Source organism: Anopheles maculipalpis, chromosome 2RL (genome assembly GCF_943734695.1).
Source record: "Anopheles maculipalpis chromosome 2RL, idAnoMacuDA_375_x, whole genome shotgun sequence".
Taxonomy (NCBI): domain Eukaryota; kingdom Metazoa; phylum Arthropoda; class Insecta; order Diptera; family Culicidae; genus Anopheles; species Anopheles maculipalpis.
In genome coordinates, this window is record NC_064871.1 from 530,688 (window position 1) to 547,084 (window position 16,397).

The window sequence follows — 16,397 nt, forward strand, 5'->3', positions numbered from 1 at the left end:
GTGTGGCGGGTCTAATTATGGAAAAACCCGTACGCGGAGTGTCGACGAGGCAAAGATTACTCGTCGCGTCTTTCGAAGCAGCAGGAGAAGAAAACCATGGAAGCGTGGAAAATGTGTTTTCCACCTAGTTGTTGCTTCCAGTTTCGATGGCGCCAGGTCAGGGCAGCTAAGGCAGGCTCATTAAAAATTCATGAATACCATAATTCGGTTGCAGGAGTGCCCCCTATCGTGCAAACCCCGAAAGGGTCCAGGTCCAGATCCTTTGACCTGCTGCCATGATTTGCGTACGCACCGAGAAGGATGCGCAAGATGGTCTCGACTTGCCGATCTGGCCCGGCTGCGACTTTCGACCATTTTTCGTTGATTGGAATTTCAAGTTTAATTAGCTGCGCCACCCTACGCGGCATGTACATCGCGAGCAATTACTCTCCGTCGATGGCTAATTAATGCTACGTTCGGTCCATGCAAAGCGAAACCCGTTTCATTTTTATCCCTTCATGCTTTGCTTTTTCGCTCGTGCAGTCAGTGTTGCTGGTTCTTCAAAATCGATCCAGCCAACGTGGAATGGGGGTTGAAGCTTGTTTGTTCTGCTTTTTTTCTTTTTTTTTTTGCCAGCTCAATTGAGCTGAAGCTAACGCAAAGTTCTGTGCAGGTCATTTGATAGTCGCATCCACAACTTGTTCACGACTGCACTTCAAAGGACACTCCAGAGGCATCGTAAGAAAACGACGAATCCCTAGAGTTGGTTTCTTCAAACAGTGCTCGAACACTTGCCGGGAAGCTTGTACGAACGTTTTCTTCGCATTTTTTTTTTGTTCTGCTCAAAGCGGCTAGCTGTAGGAAACTCGATACCTGCTGGATTGCGCTGATTGACAGTTCAATTTAGTGTCATTCTCCCCAGGTATTTCCGAACCTGGTCCAGAAACGCAGGAGGCCATGGTCAACGCTTTAAGCACTTTTCAAACTTCCTATGCGCCTTGGCATCGGATCCGAACGATGACGGACGAGAAAGAAATCGGCCTCAATGGAATTGCTCCGGTTAGTTCCCTAGTTGACACGTGCTCATGGTAGCGAGTTGGGCTGAACATGACACACGTGCTAGAGTTCGTCCGTCTAGCTGATGGGCGCTGCAAAGGCCGTCCAACTTCCGGCTCGTTGCCTGCAATCGTGACAAATATCTGCTGATGAGTATTGACAAGCAGCTCGAGAGTTGGTGATTGCATTTTTCCCCGGTTAGTAGTGTGCTCTCCATATCAGCCGTCAATAGTACAGGTCATGTGTGGTGCTGTCGGATATAATTTTGAGCAATGAGCAAAGAAAACAACCGAGATCAAATGTTGCATGGTCAATGAAATGTACTTATTTCCTTGAAATAATGTGGTTTTTTTATTGATGCCAGCCATGTAATGCACAAGAAACGGATGGAATTCTTCCCACCTAATATTTGCGGCCACAACAACAGCAAAAATATCGTCAACAACTTATGTTACTGCCCGAAAATCGGTTGATTGCAAGATTCCGATCATTTTTGAGGAACATTTCAATCATCTCGTTAGCAACTTTTCTTTCCCACCTGACCGGATACGAAAGGCGCCTCGTTGTGTATGGCTGGAGAAATGGTAAGAACACAATTTAACAGGAATGTTTCCAACCATTCCGTTTTACGCAACAATTGTTTCGTGTGGGATGAAATAACACCGGTGTACGAAATCCCCTCGGGGCCACACGAGTGCCCAGGATTGTCGCTCTACACTGCTCGACCAGGAACTTATCCTGGGATTGTGTAAAGCCAGAGTCAACATGTTTACTTTCTTCGTTTCGCCCTTCGATTTTCGTCCTCCGGTCAACCGGGTTTTTAGTCTGACATTGGAATCCGCTTCCGGTTGTGTTCCGGATTGAGGCCAAAACCCTACCTTTCACCATCGCGGTGTTTCTTTTGTTGTGCTTGCTGCTCGCACATAAACGAAATACTCTCACCATGATCATCGGTCCTCATACCGGGAGCATTTTGTATAGCACTGAATACCGCGTGACACATGTGAAATTGGAAGCAATAAAATTTGGTGGAAAAAAAAGAAACCTTGTTTGCTTGTTTTCTCCTCTCGCAATAAAATCAATATTTAAATTCCACCACCCAGACACATGGGCATGGGCACGACAAGATATCGATTTACCAGCCCGCGAGAAATTACCTTAAATACCACCTCAAAAAAAAATAAATGGGGAAGAAATCTCGACCCCCTTCCATTGGGTCTGGGAGCCGGGGAACAATCGTCATGCGACCTGCAACACTATTTGCGACAGTCAAGCAACAGCGATACACGTGATTCGATCGTACCAGCTACGGCCACCCAAAAACAGTAATTTCATTAAAACACCACCAAGCTCCGATCAGGTCGCGTCATTCTGTACGCGTCTGTCGGAAGCGAGTGAAATGAAAAGTTTCTCATGAACAAACTTTCTCGCAGTAGTGAATCTCCTTCGCGCACAGCAGAGAATTGGCGCATCAGCAACGCAAACAACACAACACAGCTCCGCAGCGGGCCATAACCGGGAGTGGGACCGGAGGTTGCGCTTGGACGATGCCAAACAGTTGATCGACCAGTGTGTAAACATGGGCAGCATGGGCACAATCGACATTACCTTGGCCCCTCGGCATAGCACCGGGATGACCACAAAACCGCCGACGCTGTGCTGATGCTCTGATGCTGACGCTGACGAACCTTTTGCCGGTAACCGCAAACAAGAAAATGTCCCACTTCAGCTGGGACGCTCTGGCAACTGTTAAGGATACCCGTTGCCAGTCCAATCCCTACCTCTAATCCAAAGGACACTGCAATTCGATGGGTTCTGCGTGTGTTGTATCACCATCACGGCACGTCAAGTCCTCGGGCCGGCACCTAGACCTCGATTTGTCCGCTTGGAGAGATACTTGGCACCGGCATGGTCGTACTCTTACTTTCGCCTTCTTTTTCTTCCTTCCACCCTAGACCGCCAGTTCAAGTGTTTGGCAAGCCCGTGGTAATTTCTAGTCCACGCTTGTTCTGTTTGCTTCCAGCATTCATCACGTGTAGAGTGGGACAAGCGGGCGGTACAAACAGGGTCGTGGCAGTAGTGTGCGGCTGAACAAATTGCGACATTTCTCTTCAAACATAGTTCACCGAGATGATGTGCCATGGCTGTTGTTGTTGTCGCTCAGTGGAAGAGTTTGGACAAATCGAATAACATCCCAAAGGAACTTTACGCCGTAATGCGCTAACTGAAAAAAGTATTTGTCCACGGTTATATACACACACACAGCTCACATACGTTCAGCATTCCAGTGGGAAATTCAAACTGATTATATTACATTAACTGTGCAGCAAGATAACTGATTGCAAACTAGTTGACCAGGGTCAGTACAATGATAATACCGTGGCTCTCAGTTAGATGCAAAGATTTTTCAAACCTATCGATGGAAACAGAAAACTTTTAACTGAAATACCTGAAATCGAATGTGAAAGTTTGAGCGATGTCGCGTTTTTTTGAAAAGTCTCCCGTTTTTGCCACAGGGCCATTTTCTTCACTCGATACCCTGCCGAGGCTCCTTTCTTTTGTCCCGTTCCGCATCCCGTGTAGCCTTATCGAAAGTGAAAGTTTATCCAAATATCATCAGCTCCCGGACGTATGCAGCCTCATGAGTGGCTCCGATGACAGCAAAGCATCGGAAAACAACCATCAAGCACCGTTCGGGGGGGATAAAGATCACTCATACTACACTCACACATCGCTTTCACATCCGCTTGTAATTTACTTTCGTCGTGAAAAGATTCGGCCGATTTTGTCATTAGTTGTCTAATTTTATCCCTACTTGGCCGTGCGGTCGTGCGGTTTTTGTGGTTCTTGATTACGCCGGGCTGCACTGCTGACTCGAGACACACCCTTGGCTTTCCGCCGGCATGGTTTCTCCCTTGAGGCATGGGTTTTATGTTTCGTGTGAACATAAGCGTGAAATCGCAATCGCTATTCAATGGCTGGCTGCATGCGTGTACACAGCCGCGACTATTATGCAAATCCGTACACCTTTTTGCGCACCTTGAAGCGTGGTGTATTAAAATCAAAAGCATGGCACTGTAAAACTCGTAGAATCGTAAACTTTTTGTTTGCGTCAGCCGGTTGTGGAGGCCTCTATGAGTAGGTGACAATTTCTCTCCTGAGTAACGCAAACGGCACTGCATACGCTGCGAAAGGAACATCATCTACCGGTAACATTCAAACGTCGTCATCAGTAACCGCAACAATGTCATCGTCAGCAGCCCGGCAACAGCACCAACAACAGCAGCATCGTCATCAGCGCTCGACCCTGGGCGCTTCGGGCAATTAAGTTCCGGTTCCGTAACGGGAAGTCGGGGAATTTCTAATTAAAAACAGCAAACCACCGTCGGAGAAACCCTTCCAATCCCGTGCACACCTTCACCGCCCTTGTTCCCGCCGATAGTTGAAGTAGCCAGCACTTCGAAGATGCTGGGATGTTACGTCGTTTTGCGTGCCAAAAAAAAAACTACACAAAAACACATACACACCAGGAACGAAAATCGAAAGTTACGCCTGCTGAGGCCAACGAGACAGGGCGAGAAAGGTGGTCGTTTCCTCATCGTGTCGGATGACGACCAGCACCTTGCTTGCTTGCCCTAGGTGGTTTCAAGGGTGACGATCACTTTCACTCACGGAACTGCCCAAAGAATGAGAGAATACCTGCCATATTTCGGTACAGTGAGATCATAATCTTTATAATGATCGTTTTACAGTTTTGTGAGGTTGCTTCCCCACGCGGTTTCGCTAAAAGAGTCGTGCGGGGAATCATTACTACGTCGCGAAGAAAAGCATGATCGAAAGAGAAAACGATCCTCTTGACAGGGAGGAGTGTTTCTTCGTGTCGATGTCTTTTGAACCATAACCCTGTTCCTCCCATCCCACCCGGTGGCTGAGAGCCAACTGGCCAACGCCTAAATGATCGACCGGGGTCAAGTAATCGCCGATGATCGTGATCATCATTTTGATGGGAGTTGAGCGGGAAGATGAATGCTTGCCCTTGGGTGTAGTTAGCGATTCAAAAGCTGAATCGACCTTTCATTAGTGCAATGTGGGAATGAAATGTAGCCGCACAACCACAGCCAGTCGAAATAATCTTGTTTTCTCGTTTCGTTTTCCTTTTAGATGTTAAATCTTACCGTGCCGTTTGTTTGCGGAACTCTCCTGCTGCTGTCGTCAGCATCCGCAGTCATAAACAACAATGCAAATCAATCGAGCCAGGAAGCGCAACGTAGGGAAGCACCGTTAGCAGATTCGTACGGTCCTCCTCCAGCGACTGGTCCCGAACTGCCAGCGCCCGTTTATGGAGCTCCTGCCGTTGCTCACTACCCACCGCCGCCACCAGATGTACCGCCACCAGCTCCTGCCCTACCACCGGTCCAAGTTCCCCACAAAGAATACGGAGTGCCGGTTCAAAACTATGGCCCGCCTAATGTCAACATTGAGTACGGACCTCCGCCTGCCCCCGCTCCGAAACCCATTTACCATTCTTATCCTAAGCCACCCCAATACCACGGACCACCACCATCGCATCACAAGAAATCTTCCTCGTTCTTGGAGCAGCTGTTCTCTACGTTTGGATTCGGAGGAAGCAATGACGACCATCACCACCACCACGCCCCAAAGCCTTCCTATGGATCTCCATCTCATCCGGCACCTGTCTACGGACCTCCGAAACCTGTTTACGGACCACCAATTCCTCCTCCTGCCGTTGCTCCACAGCCCGTTTACGGCCCACCAATTCACCAAGCTCCTCCCAAGCCCCATTACGGACCACCCAAACCTGCCTATGGTCCACCGCTACAGTCTGCATCCTTCGGCCATCAATCGAGCTCCTTCGGACACCATCCGGCCTCACCAGTCCATGCTCCACCAACTCCACCGGAGATCAAGTGTGACGGATGGAAGCCAATTGCCGGACCCGTTGTTCAGCCTGAAGTACATGCGCCAGAATCCTCGTACGGACCACCACCAAGTGGAGACTTTTTGGGCTCTCATCATCAGCTAGAATCGGGTGGCGTAAGCGTGGGCTCTAGTGATATTGGACTGCAGCTGCCTAAGCTGGAACACGGACCTGTCTTCAGTGCCCACTCGGATCTTCATTCCGGTCTGGAACTGCCGAAGGGTAACAACTATGAGGTAAGCAGCATAGTTCTCGTCTACTTTGCTCCTTTGCTAACATAACTGTCATTCTATCATCCTTAGGTTCACTCGAACTTTATCAGCGACTCTTACGGAGCGCCCCCAGCGGACTCCTTCCTACCCGGCAAATACAAACCGTCGTTCGCTAAGCCGCTTGGCCCTCCACCACCACCACCGCCCCAGAAGCTTCACTTCCCTCCCTCTCCACACTACGGACCACCGTTGCGCCATCCCGGTCTTGGCATTTCCCACGGTAGCGTTAGCGGAAATCTCAAGCCATGGCCAGTTTCGGGTTCACCACCGCGTCATCCCATAGCTTACCGCCCGCCGGTACCACAGGGTTTGATCGAATCAATCGGCCATGCCGTTGAACATCAAGAGAACTTCGGAACCAAACCGTCGTACTCCGGTGATGTTTATTTACCGCCACCAACACGCGATGTAGCGCACTCGGGACCTTCGAGCTTGGAGTTGAATGTACTGCCCTCTGAGCAACCCGCTCAGCCGTTCCTTACGCAGCATCAACTGCCCGAGCCTCAAGCGTACGTCCAGGAACCACGTTACCAATCGCACGATGTAGTGTCTGTATCCAGTGATTGTGGGCATGGTCCAACCTCGGTCGATGTACAGCAGTCAATCCAGACAAATCAACTCTCCATCGTTGGACCGTCGGCAACGGCCAGCTACTCAGCCGATTACAGCAACAGTCACAACGTCCAAGAGCATTACGATGGTGCAAGCTCCTCCAGAAACGTGCAAACTTCCAGCCTCATCGGTCTCGACGGTGGAATCGGCGGACTGGAGCTAATTTCTGCACAGAAATCCCAAAGCCTTACCATCCCCGTGCAAGGTCAGCATGGCTCTTACCAGCTACAGTTCCAATCAGCCGACCCACAAGGCGCCGGTTCAGCACCACACGAACAGATCCTCTCTGAGGGCCTGCTACAATCGATCTTGAGCGCTATTGAACAGCCTCAGCAGCATCGAGCAGTGGAAGATCAACAATCGTACGACCCTAACATAGATCACAGCGAGGTGTCGGTGTTTTTGAAGAGCCCAGAAGGCCAGAAAACTTTACAAGACCATCCCAACGGACACATAGGACACAAGCGATGAAATCGTGTGACCAAAACAAGATGAAACTCCCCTGACACCCCCAAATCATCTCCATTGCTTAACTTATTTCATTCCCTAAACCCATCCTTCTAAATAATTGTCAACGCTATCGATGCTTTCTTGTCATTCCACTCTCTCTCTCTCTCTCACTCTCATCTCAGATGAATTGAATCGATCTCTAACCTAACCACGTACACTGCCTGACGTGCCTTGCAATCGTATTGAACAAGCATTATCAATTCTTTTTCATTGATCTTGGTACGAAGTTGATCGGTTCTGTTAAGAGAGTGAGATATTTAACAGAGAAGCAATGGGTAGCAAAAGGCGAGGTGCGTTGTAATTAAGTATTTAATTATTTCATCTGCAGTCAAAAGAACGCCGTACTACGGTCTACTTTTGTAAGAGTCATATGGATGAGTGTGCGTGTGTGAATGTGAGTACGTGTATTATAAACTGTAATGAGCGTATGCTAAGTAGGTGCGAGAGAAATGAAAACTACTTGGAAAAATAAAAGTATAAATATCCCGGGAAACACAGTGGTACATGCATACTAACGACGCAGTAAAACATACTTGCACTGACCGACCAAGCTCCATGATGACACGCTCACTTTAGTGTATAAACAGCCACGCGGAAAGGGTGTAAAGGAACACATCGGGAAAGGTAAAAGCACTTGATAAAACAAAACTACCAACAGTTCATGATCGTAGGAAAGGCCTCAAGTATAAAACAGTGTTTTTTTGGGGGGGTTTCGCTCATATCAATCACAAAAAGCTACCTATTACATACATTAACCGATCGTTGACGCACACAGCTCAAGCCAGGTACGTGATAGTGGCCGGAGAGAAAATATATTCACAGAGCCCGCGTTTTTCTGTCGTGTGTTTCGCTGTTTTTTTAGCAACAGTGCGATAGGAAACCAGCGGTATAAAATATTCACTCGTGGCAGAATTGCAAATGACCGCGCTTTAGTTTTTTCTCACATATTTTCTTCATTCTTTACAGCATTTCAAATATTCCGTTGGAATGGATTTAAAAAATCGTTGCATATTTTTAATGTGCATTATTTCTGTACCAGTGTTGCGGTCTTGCCTTGCCATTTAGTAATTGTGATTCAATTCACTATTTATAGGAATATAAATCGACTCAGAACAGTTGCAGTTGCATTATATCGCACCACATGAGATGTAACAAAAGAATGTAAAGAAATCGGAATAATACGTTGTGTAACAGGAAAAAGTGATCGATGAGGGCAGCAATAGAAATAATTAAAATTTGAATCAAAGTTTCCATACGTCTGTCGCCACCTTTCTCCTGCTTTTTGCAACGGCCTTGAACTGCGTAAATTCTCAAGGAAAGTTATGGTAATGGCCAATGGTAATCCTTTAAAACGCTTAATCGTTCAGTGGAAACTTCCTAGACCGATTGTCATCATCCCGACGCTGTCCCTTGGGGTCAATATCGTTCGCTCCTTTGCGACGATTTGCGTCTGTTAATCGCCTGATCGCCTACAAACAAAACAAAAAACAAATAAATGTGTCCCACCGTGATTTACTCCCACTTAGTGATCCATGCCCACTGGCAAAAAGACGTCGCTCACTGCCAAAAGTAATTGTCATCTGGTTTCATTTTGCATCTGACGTGTAGCCAAAACGTGATTGGCACAAATGGACTTCCTAATGCCAAACAGGAGCTAACAGCATCTAAGCTGTTACATGGGATTCTGCAGAAAAGTGGTCGATGGAAAGCGCAATACGGCTCTTCACACAATGCGATGCTTTCGGACGAATGCAAGAATCGCTAGGTTTGGACTAAAACAGCCGGCATCAGCTGCGACATAAGAAAAGGTTGTGAAAGTGAATTAACTGGCAAAACCCGTTTATTTCTTGAGTAATAGGCGTCGGGATATCGACATAGAAATCATAGAAAATTGAATAAATACATTTGTTGCAAGTGAAAGTTATAGGAAAAATAGCGTATTTTTAGAAAATAAGCAATCAGATGATAATTCTAGCAAAAGTTCCATACTTACGAATTTCCAATCGGACATTTTCTTTAGCGGTAAGAAATGGTAAAGTAAATCCTTTTCCCCTGCATGGTTCTGGTGGGGGTTAAACAAACCATTCGATTCAAAGCAGATGGTTAAAGCTATTAGCAGCTGGCAAACAAGCAAAAAGCAAGATGCCGCAGTACGCAGCAAACAATCGCCCAATACCCGTGTAATTACCGCTAGTGTCTGTGGGCATGGCGTGGTCACTGCAAATTACCGATGCGAAAACCCCATTCGCAGGACGTGTCCCCATTTCGAAGCCATAAACGTGTACACCTTCATTACACCCATTTCAATAATCTCACGGATAATCAACGCTCGGTAAAAGCACGATTATCAGAGGTTCTCTCGCACTCTGTCTGTGTGCGGTGCGGCCAGCCAACATTCAAACACCTTCGCATTCTACGGTCTTTTGGTTGCATTTTCCCCCCCGTTGCTGATGTCCTTATCTAATGGCACACCCCAGAACACCATCTGATGGGGCAGTGCATGTGTCGAACGACAAGTAGAAGCTGCTAGTTCGGCCAAGGATATAAAAAGCAGATAACACGTCCTGATTGTCCCCACCTGGGATGTCTGATGGTTTAGGAAGTTTGTGGTTTTTCCTCCCTATTTCGTTTTACTGCGTTTTTTGCGAATTTCCCGTAATGCCAATGAGCTTGTGGTGGTCGGAATGTGGAGTTCTATCGCTGCACAAATGAATCAATAACAGAACCGGTACAGGAATGAGTAGCAGCATAGAGGTGATTTTTTTAAATATTTTCCATAGCTTACCTAATTAAAAATTCCACACTAAAGCGCCTGAAAGTATCATAATTTTTCATTATATACTGAATACACAAATTTATTCCATGTCATGTTAACAAACAGAAACGAACAGATTTTTTGTTTTGTTTGCTCTTTATTGTCGGTATGTAATGCCCGCATACCCTACATTAGATACTTTTTGTTTGTTAACAGCTTTTCGCTTGTGCTTAGAACTGTCAGCACAAACAAATGGCAGCGGATTGTGTTGATTGTGCACCATATTAATCATTTGTGATTTGAAGCAGCGGATACACCTTTGCTGGTGCGCTCTTAGTTCGTTCTTTTTGTGCCGCCTCCTTATCTTCCAGCCTTGTTTATTATCATCAAAATTAATGATTCTTCGCACAGTTAATAATCGTAAAACGCCGAGGTTAAAATACTTACTCTAGAACTTCTGCCACAGTTTCCTTCCTGCGTGTGATGCGATGATGCTGCCAACATCCGATGGGAGGATGCGAATGGGGCAAACAAGGTGCTTCCCATCAAAAGTGGCTTTTATTTCCATTGCATCCGGTCGGCACTAGGTCGAATCTACATCCATTTCGCAAAAAGGCATTTTTATCGTACCATTTGTGGAGCCATTCCGGACACTAGGCATCTAGGCAGCCATTTCCATTACCCGTTTTGTGGGCGAGATTGACGAGTCCAAAGGCTAGCGAATCTGCCACGTTCTCCCATTCGCAAAAGTACTTTCGAGTACTAACCGAAATATTGTCCAAAAAATGATGCAATAAACATTTCGCAGTATGTTTGGAGAGGCATCCCGAGTGCAAGACATTCGGCAAAACCACAAGTACCTCTGCTTACCACGAATCGTAAATACATCCAGTGATGGATAGGAGAGTACAGCAGTCCGTCTATCTCCGGATTACGTTATGAACAGAGCTTCTTTTTTCTTACATTTTATTGCTATTGTACTGCACAGGACCTTTAGCAAACGAATTCCAGAAAAACATATTTTTAACAGATTCCCATCTGTGCACCAGGAAAAAAAGCTTTCATTTTATACATGCCCCTACAACAATTCTGCAGAAAGGATTCAACCTCTAATAGTTTGCCGAATGTGGTTTAAAATATCTGCCATATCACGCGATCATAAATTGTACGACTAATTTCATTTCAGCCCCTGCTCCTACTCCCGGCAAAATATGTTTCAAAATTATTCCTTCAATATTTTATTGCCTGATGCATGGTACGAATAAAAAATCCAGACCACGTAAGAATAACAAAAAGCAACCAGCACTAAATGATGGCACACAGAAAGTCACGTGCACTCGGGCGAAGCTCTCGAAGCATATGACGCCATCCTTGCCGTTTCTTCCGGTACTGTGGGCCCAGTGCATCATCAATCACCCGTGCTCCCGGTGCCGCATTGTCCAAAAGAGGAATTTGCATCGTTTATTTCATCTCGCCAAAAGGAAAGTTTCCTTCCCGTTTCCCCGTCAACGCCCACGACGTCCGTCGCGATAGCACGTTGCATTTCGCCGGTCGATGTTGCAATATCCACCACTAGATCCGCGAAAGATTCAAGTGCATCTAGCGGCCTGCCGGAAAGGCCACCGGTACGGGTGCTTTTCTCACTGCTGGCGAACGATCATTGGAAGACGACATGATGTTGCAATAGTTTGGCAGGAAGCACGGTGCATCTTTTTTGCTTCCCTTCAACGACAATGCCTCCTATCCACCATTCCATCACACACCCCATCACTGAGCCACCGAACCGCTTCAAAGAGCGTGCTTCTACTCACGAACGTTGGCTTTCGAGGCACGGTGAACATGGCATTGGATATTCAAGCTTAGCATCCCGAGCGCGAAAAAAAACTCGTCTCATAGCGGCCGGTTCGGGCAGCGGCAACAGTCCCTGAAGAAAATGCAACAGGATGAGGAGGAAATATTGCAACGAAAGGTCACACATCGGCCACTGCCCGTTTCCCCTTGTTTCTGTCTTTCTTTTGCTCACGTTCTCACTATCTGCGTCTCTCTTTCTAACTTTCTGTCGCTGACGGAGCTTCACAGCAAGCGCGCGACATCCCGTATCGCGAAATTCTTGCCGTCTTCTCATCCGTCGGCCTGTTTTGGAGGGCTCCAAACTTTCACTTTTTCGCGAGACAGAAATTGTTTAACCAATCCTCCTAGATACCGCTTCCAACCAGTGACTTAAGTGATTATTCCGATTGGACTTTTTAATCTAAGTAGAAAACAAAATCAAACCAGACTTCTGCAAATCTCCATTCATTGTTAACTCTCACCCGTTTTTCGTAATATTGCAGCACTGTTTTGCTGCTGGACATTATCCGATGGTGAATCTGTTACACGCATCGCTCAATGGCTGCACATTGGTTGTATTCTTCATGTGTCGTGCGAACGATGAGCTTTCTACAAACAAGGACTCAAACCATGCCCATAGCTATGCGGATGTCGTGAAGAAGAGCAACCAGCATAACTGGCAACTGCAGTTTATGTTTATTGGCTCTCTTAGCAGACTATTAAAGCCTCATGACTTGGTCGCAGATGTTTGGAGGCCGCCGTCTGTGTCAAGGCGGCAATGGATGCGTGGTGTGGCGTAACGTAACGAAGCGACGGCAGAGCAGGAAGCCGTTGAAGATGAAATAATGTTGCTGCTCTGTGGCTATGTACCGGGCTGTGGCTTAATGCTTCTCGATTTCAACGTTTCGATTGAATTACCTCGTCGTTACGACGGAACCGGCTAAGATAAAACCCGACCAAAGATCTCATCAAGCAAAACAGCGATATGGGTCGTCATGAGCTTCCGGAACCGTCTGCTGCCAAAACCGTCTACTGGCCAGTGGAAACTTCCACTGCCGCGATGAACATTGACCTCGAGCGTTTATTCGAACATTGAGTCGACTGCTCAACACGAGCTTCTCCAGTGTATGCACGTCAAGCACGTTGCTCGTAGCTTCCAGCTGAACTTGATTAAATTTGCAATGTCACCATGTCCTCGGATAGATTTTCATTTCCCAACCGAAACAGACGAGCTTCCACGAGTAAACTCTCTACCATTCTCACCAACGGTCACACTGTTAAAAACATTGCAGTGAACAAGTGGCGCATTCTGACAGTTAATTGTATTCACACTATGAATAAATCATGCCAAATGTCTTCTCTTCAGGTGGAAAGTCGTTCCTCGCAGACAGTTATTCTTTTGATGTTGAATGCTTATTACATTAGGAAGTGGCTCTTCGGCACTTTCTATTCGCTTTACATACAGTGCAACTGTTGCATGAACATTTAGTCGCCTGAGCAAATATTTCATGGTACGTAAAATGAGCACAGAGCAGAGGAGAACAAATTCGGGAAGCAATTTAAACTAAACGGTAACACACATTACGTTACAGAAAGCTGTCTGCACAGTTCTTGCAGAACTGCTACTCACTACGCTCCGTCTATGAGAAAGCTGAGGATGGTAAGCTTTCGGGATGGCTGCAACAAACGTTTCAGGAACGTTCTAAGCTTAAAATAGCGTACTGCTCAGATTACCACTGCACTAATCTCAATTTTTCATCATCTCGTTGAAATTAATGATGGAAATTTATCAGAACTATGATGAACATGAGCAAGAACTGATGCAAGAATCGAAGTCAAAGAAAGACAACTTCGATGCATCGAAGGCTTAGGATGATTCTCTACCTGTTGCTTTGATACTAACAACATTCTTTTTCTTAACTCATCACATGCCCTAGAGTAGTGAGTTGTAGTACTGAGCTTGACTTCAAAACTATTCTTTTTTCTAGCATCAGGAAGTGGCATCCGAAACCCCATGCTCATGCAGGAAATATTCAGATGCTATGCTGATTGCATTGTATTCCGAAAAGCCATGTAAATTAATCAACTAACCTCACGTCCTTAAAAGATTCACAAAAAACTGTACGTAAATATGTCATTATCAACCCTAACCTCATCAGGAGTTTGATAGAAGAAAAATGGCAAATCGTCTCGTACGTTGCCCTCGGGTAATGATTCAGATTGGTCAGTGAACATTAGCTAAGTAGCGCTGGACCAGCCGTTGATGCTGTTGCTTCCCTCGATAATGATGTTGATCTTCGCCCCTGCAAATGGTCAACACTAACAAACCCTGCCTTACACAGCAACCGCAGTACATCCTCCGCCCAGCTGAGCAACGATGCTGCAGCTTCGCTGGGAGATGGAAACGAGCTGAAATATGGCCCGTTTATGAAAATGGACCATGGTTGAATATATTCCTTGCTTATGTTTGCATACGAAATTGTTCAACTATCTGAACCATATTTACTATGCGGAATGGTATGCAGCGGTGTGAGCCATGTTGGAGGTAGAAGAGTGACGAAATGCTTTCCAACAGACCGGCAAACAGGGAAATGTAAGCCAAGGTTCCTTGGTTCGGGTCGAGGTGGTTAGCTTTGTTTAGCTATGCACCGGATACGGGAACGCCACCGAGGTGTACTACTAGCTGCATGGGCTAGACGGCCAAGCAATCAGGCATGGGAGGTAACATCTGTAGCACTGGCGAGAGGACCGACGAGGAACGATGAATTTGTGGCTAGTAACGTAGTCTATCGCATGTTCAGAGCATGCCAAAAACCGTATGCTGTAAAAATGCATCATCCTTGCTCACGGGAGACGATGGCTACTCTTACAAATAAGCGGTAAATAGGTAAATTTTATGGTCATTTTGGTTTCCAGCACGTATGCTTCAATGGAAAAAGGTACTATGGGTGCCAACACCAACAATGTGAACAGCCAGATGATGGTTCGAAGATCCTGCCAATTCGTCTTTATGTTCATCATTGCATGGTAAAGTCTTCAATTCACTGGAAGGCTTTCATTTTTGGCATTACTCTAAATTCAATTTCTAACGTCATTGTAGCCATTTTCCTTTGTCGGAACTCACTTAGAGATTGTTCTCCTTTTGCTCAACCAAGCGTGGTAAATCTATTTATTTTATAATTATATACGATCTGCAAATCAATCAATATAGACGAACCATGCCCAGGATGTTGTTAAATCCATTCAAAACAATTAGCTAAAACATCAATGATAACAACGGTTTACCATGCTTCTGCATGCTAATTAGTCCTGCAATTATCGAATAATCATAATCATCCCTAATGTCTTGCGTGAAAGGGCTTATCGCTTCATGCAATAGATAATTATTATAATGCACACAGTGCCATAGGTAAAATAATTTCAAATTTCACAACAACACCCTTTGCCACCAACTTCTTGATGATGTATTTCCTTGCGGAGGACATTCAAGCTGGGCGTGAATAACAGGATTCAATACATACAAGCGTTTACAGTATGTTTAAACGATATATATGTACATACCAGGTATTATATACAGGTATTTCATCGGTCTCAGATTTCCTCAGCTGCACAACGTTGGTACTGGCACGTGATAGCGATCCTCCATTGATCCCATTATCGGTTCTGCTCGATTTTGTAACCTTTGCAGGGAGGTAATTTCACTACCCCCGGCAATGTTCGATGCGTTCAATATCGACCAACATCAGCAAGGTGCCATGTTGGTTACGGATCGCATGCAAAACGTCAACCGTCACATAAATCACCTTCCGTTCCAATAAGTTGTACCCTGGGGAAACATCGAAACCGAAAGGCATCGGTTTTTCTCGGGTCGTGCAGTGGCCGTGGCTGAAGGGTGTCAGTTTCAAAGGATATCCATGCCCGGATACAACCCTTCAATGGTTCCCTCCCTTCGGGCCGCTTCAATCCGCACCGGAGCTTAACCAAGGGGGACGTAATTCAAAATTTATTGCCACCTCTTTGCCGCTCGCTTTGTTCACCACAATCGCATTACATGGAGACACCATTGCAACCGACGACGACGAGTTGCTTGAGCTCCCTGCCTCCTGTGTCCACGTCCGCTGAGCAGTGATCCTTTCCCCGAAGGACCAGTCGAAATGTCATCTGAAAAGTCCCAAAACGTACCCGTAAGGTAGAACGTTCTTTCTCACACATGAGCAAACGTAATGCCGTCTGTAACTGCACTGCTCATTGTAAAACAATGTTCGACATCATCCTACCACTAGAAGCGATGCCGCCGTGGTCAACATCATCAATATGAGCTACATGCAAGCGACGGAACTGCCCCAAGAGCAGCTGGGATGAATGAATTAGCATATTATTGACGATGCCGAGGGTGCTGCTGGCGTTGATGGATTGCCAGGCCGGTGCCACGTTTGCGGTGTTT

At 46.2% G+C, this 16,397-nt stretch overlaps 1 protein-coding gene across 1 annotated transcript; it reads left to right on the forward strand.

Moving 5' to 3' along the window:
* Window positions 1–5,196: 5,196 nt before the first annotated feature.
* LOC126557300 (uncharacterized) lies at window positions 5,197–7,401 on the forward strand. Its single transcript, XM_050213019.1, has 2 exons — window positions 5,197–6,210; window positions 6,277–7,401. Exons 1-2 carry the CDS (start codon window positions 5,197–5,199, stop codon window positions 7,327–7,329), a joined length of 2,067 nt encoding a protein of 688 aa, XP_050068976.1. The 3' UTR covers window positions 7,330–7,401.
* Window positions 7,402–16,397: the final 8,996 nt, after the last annotated feature.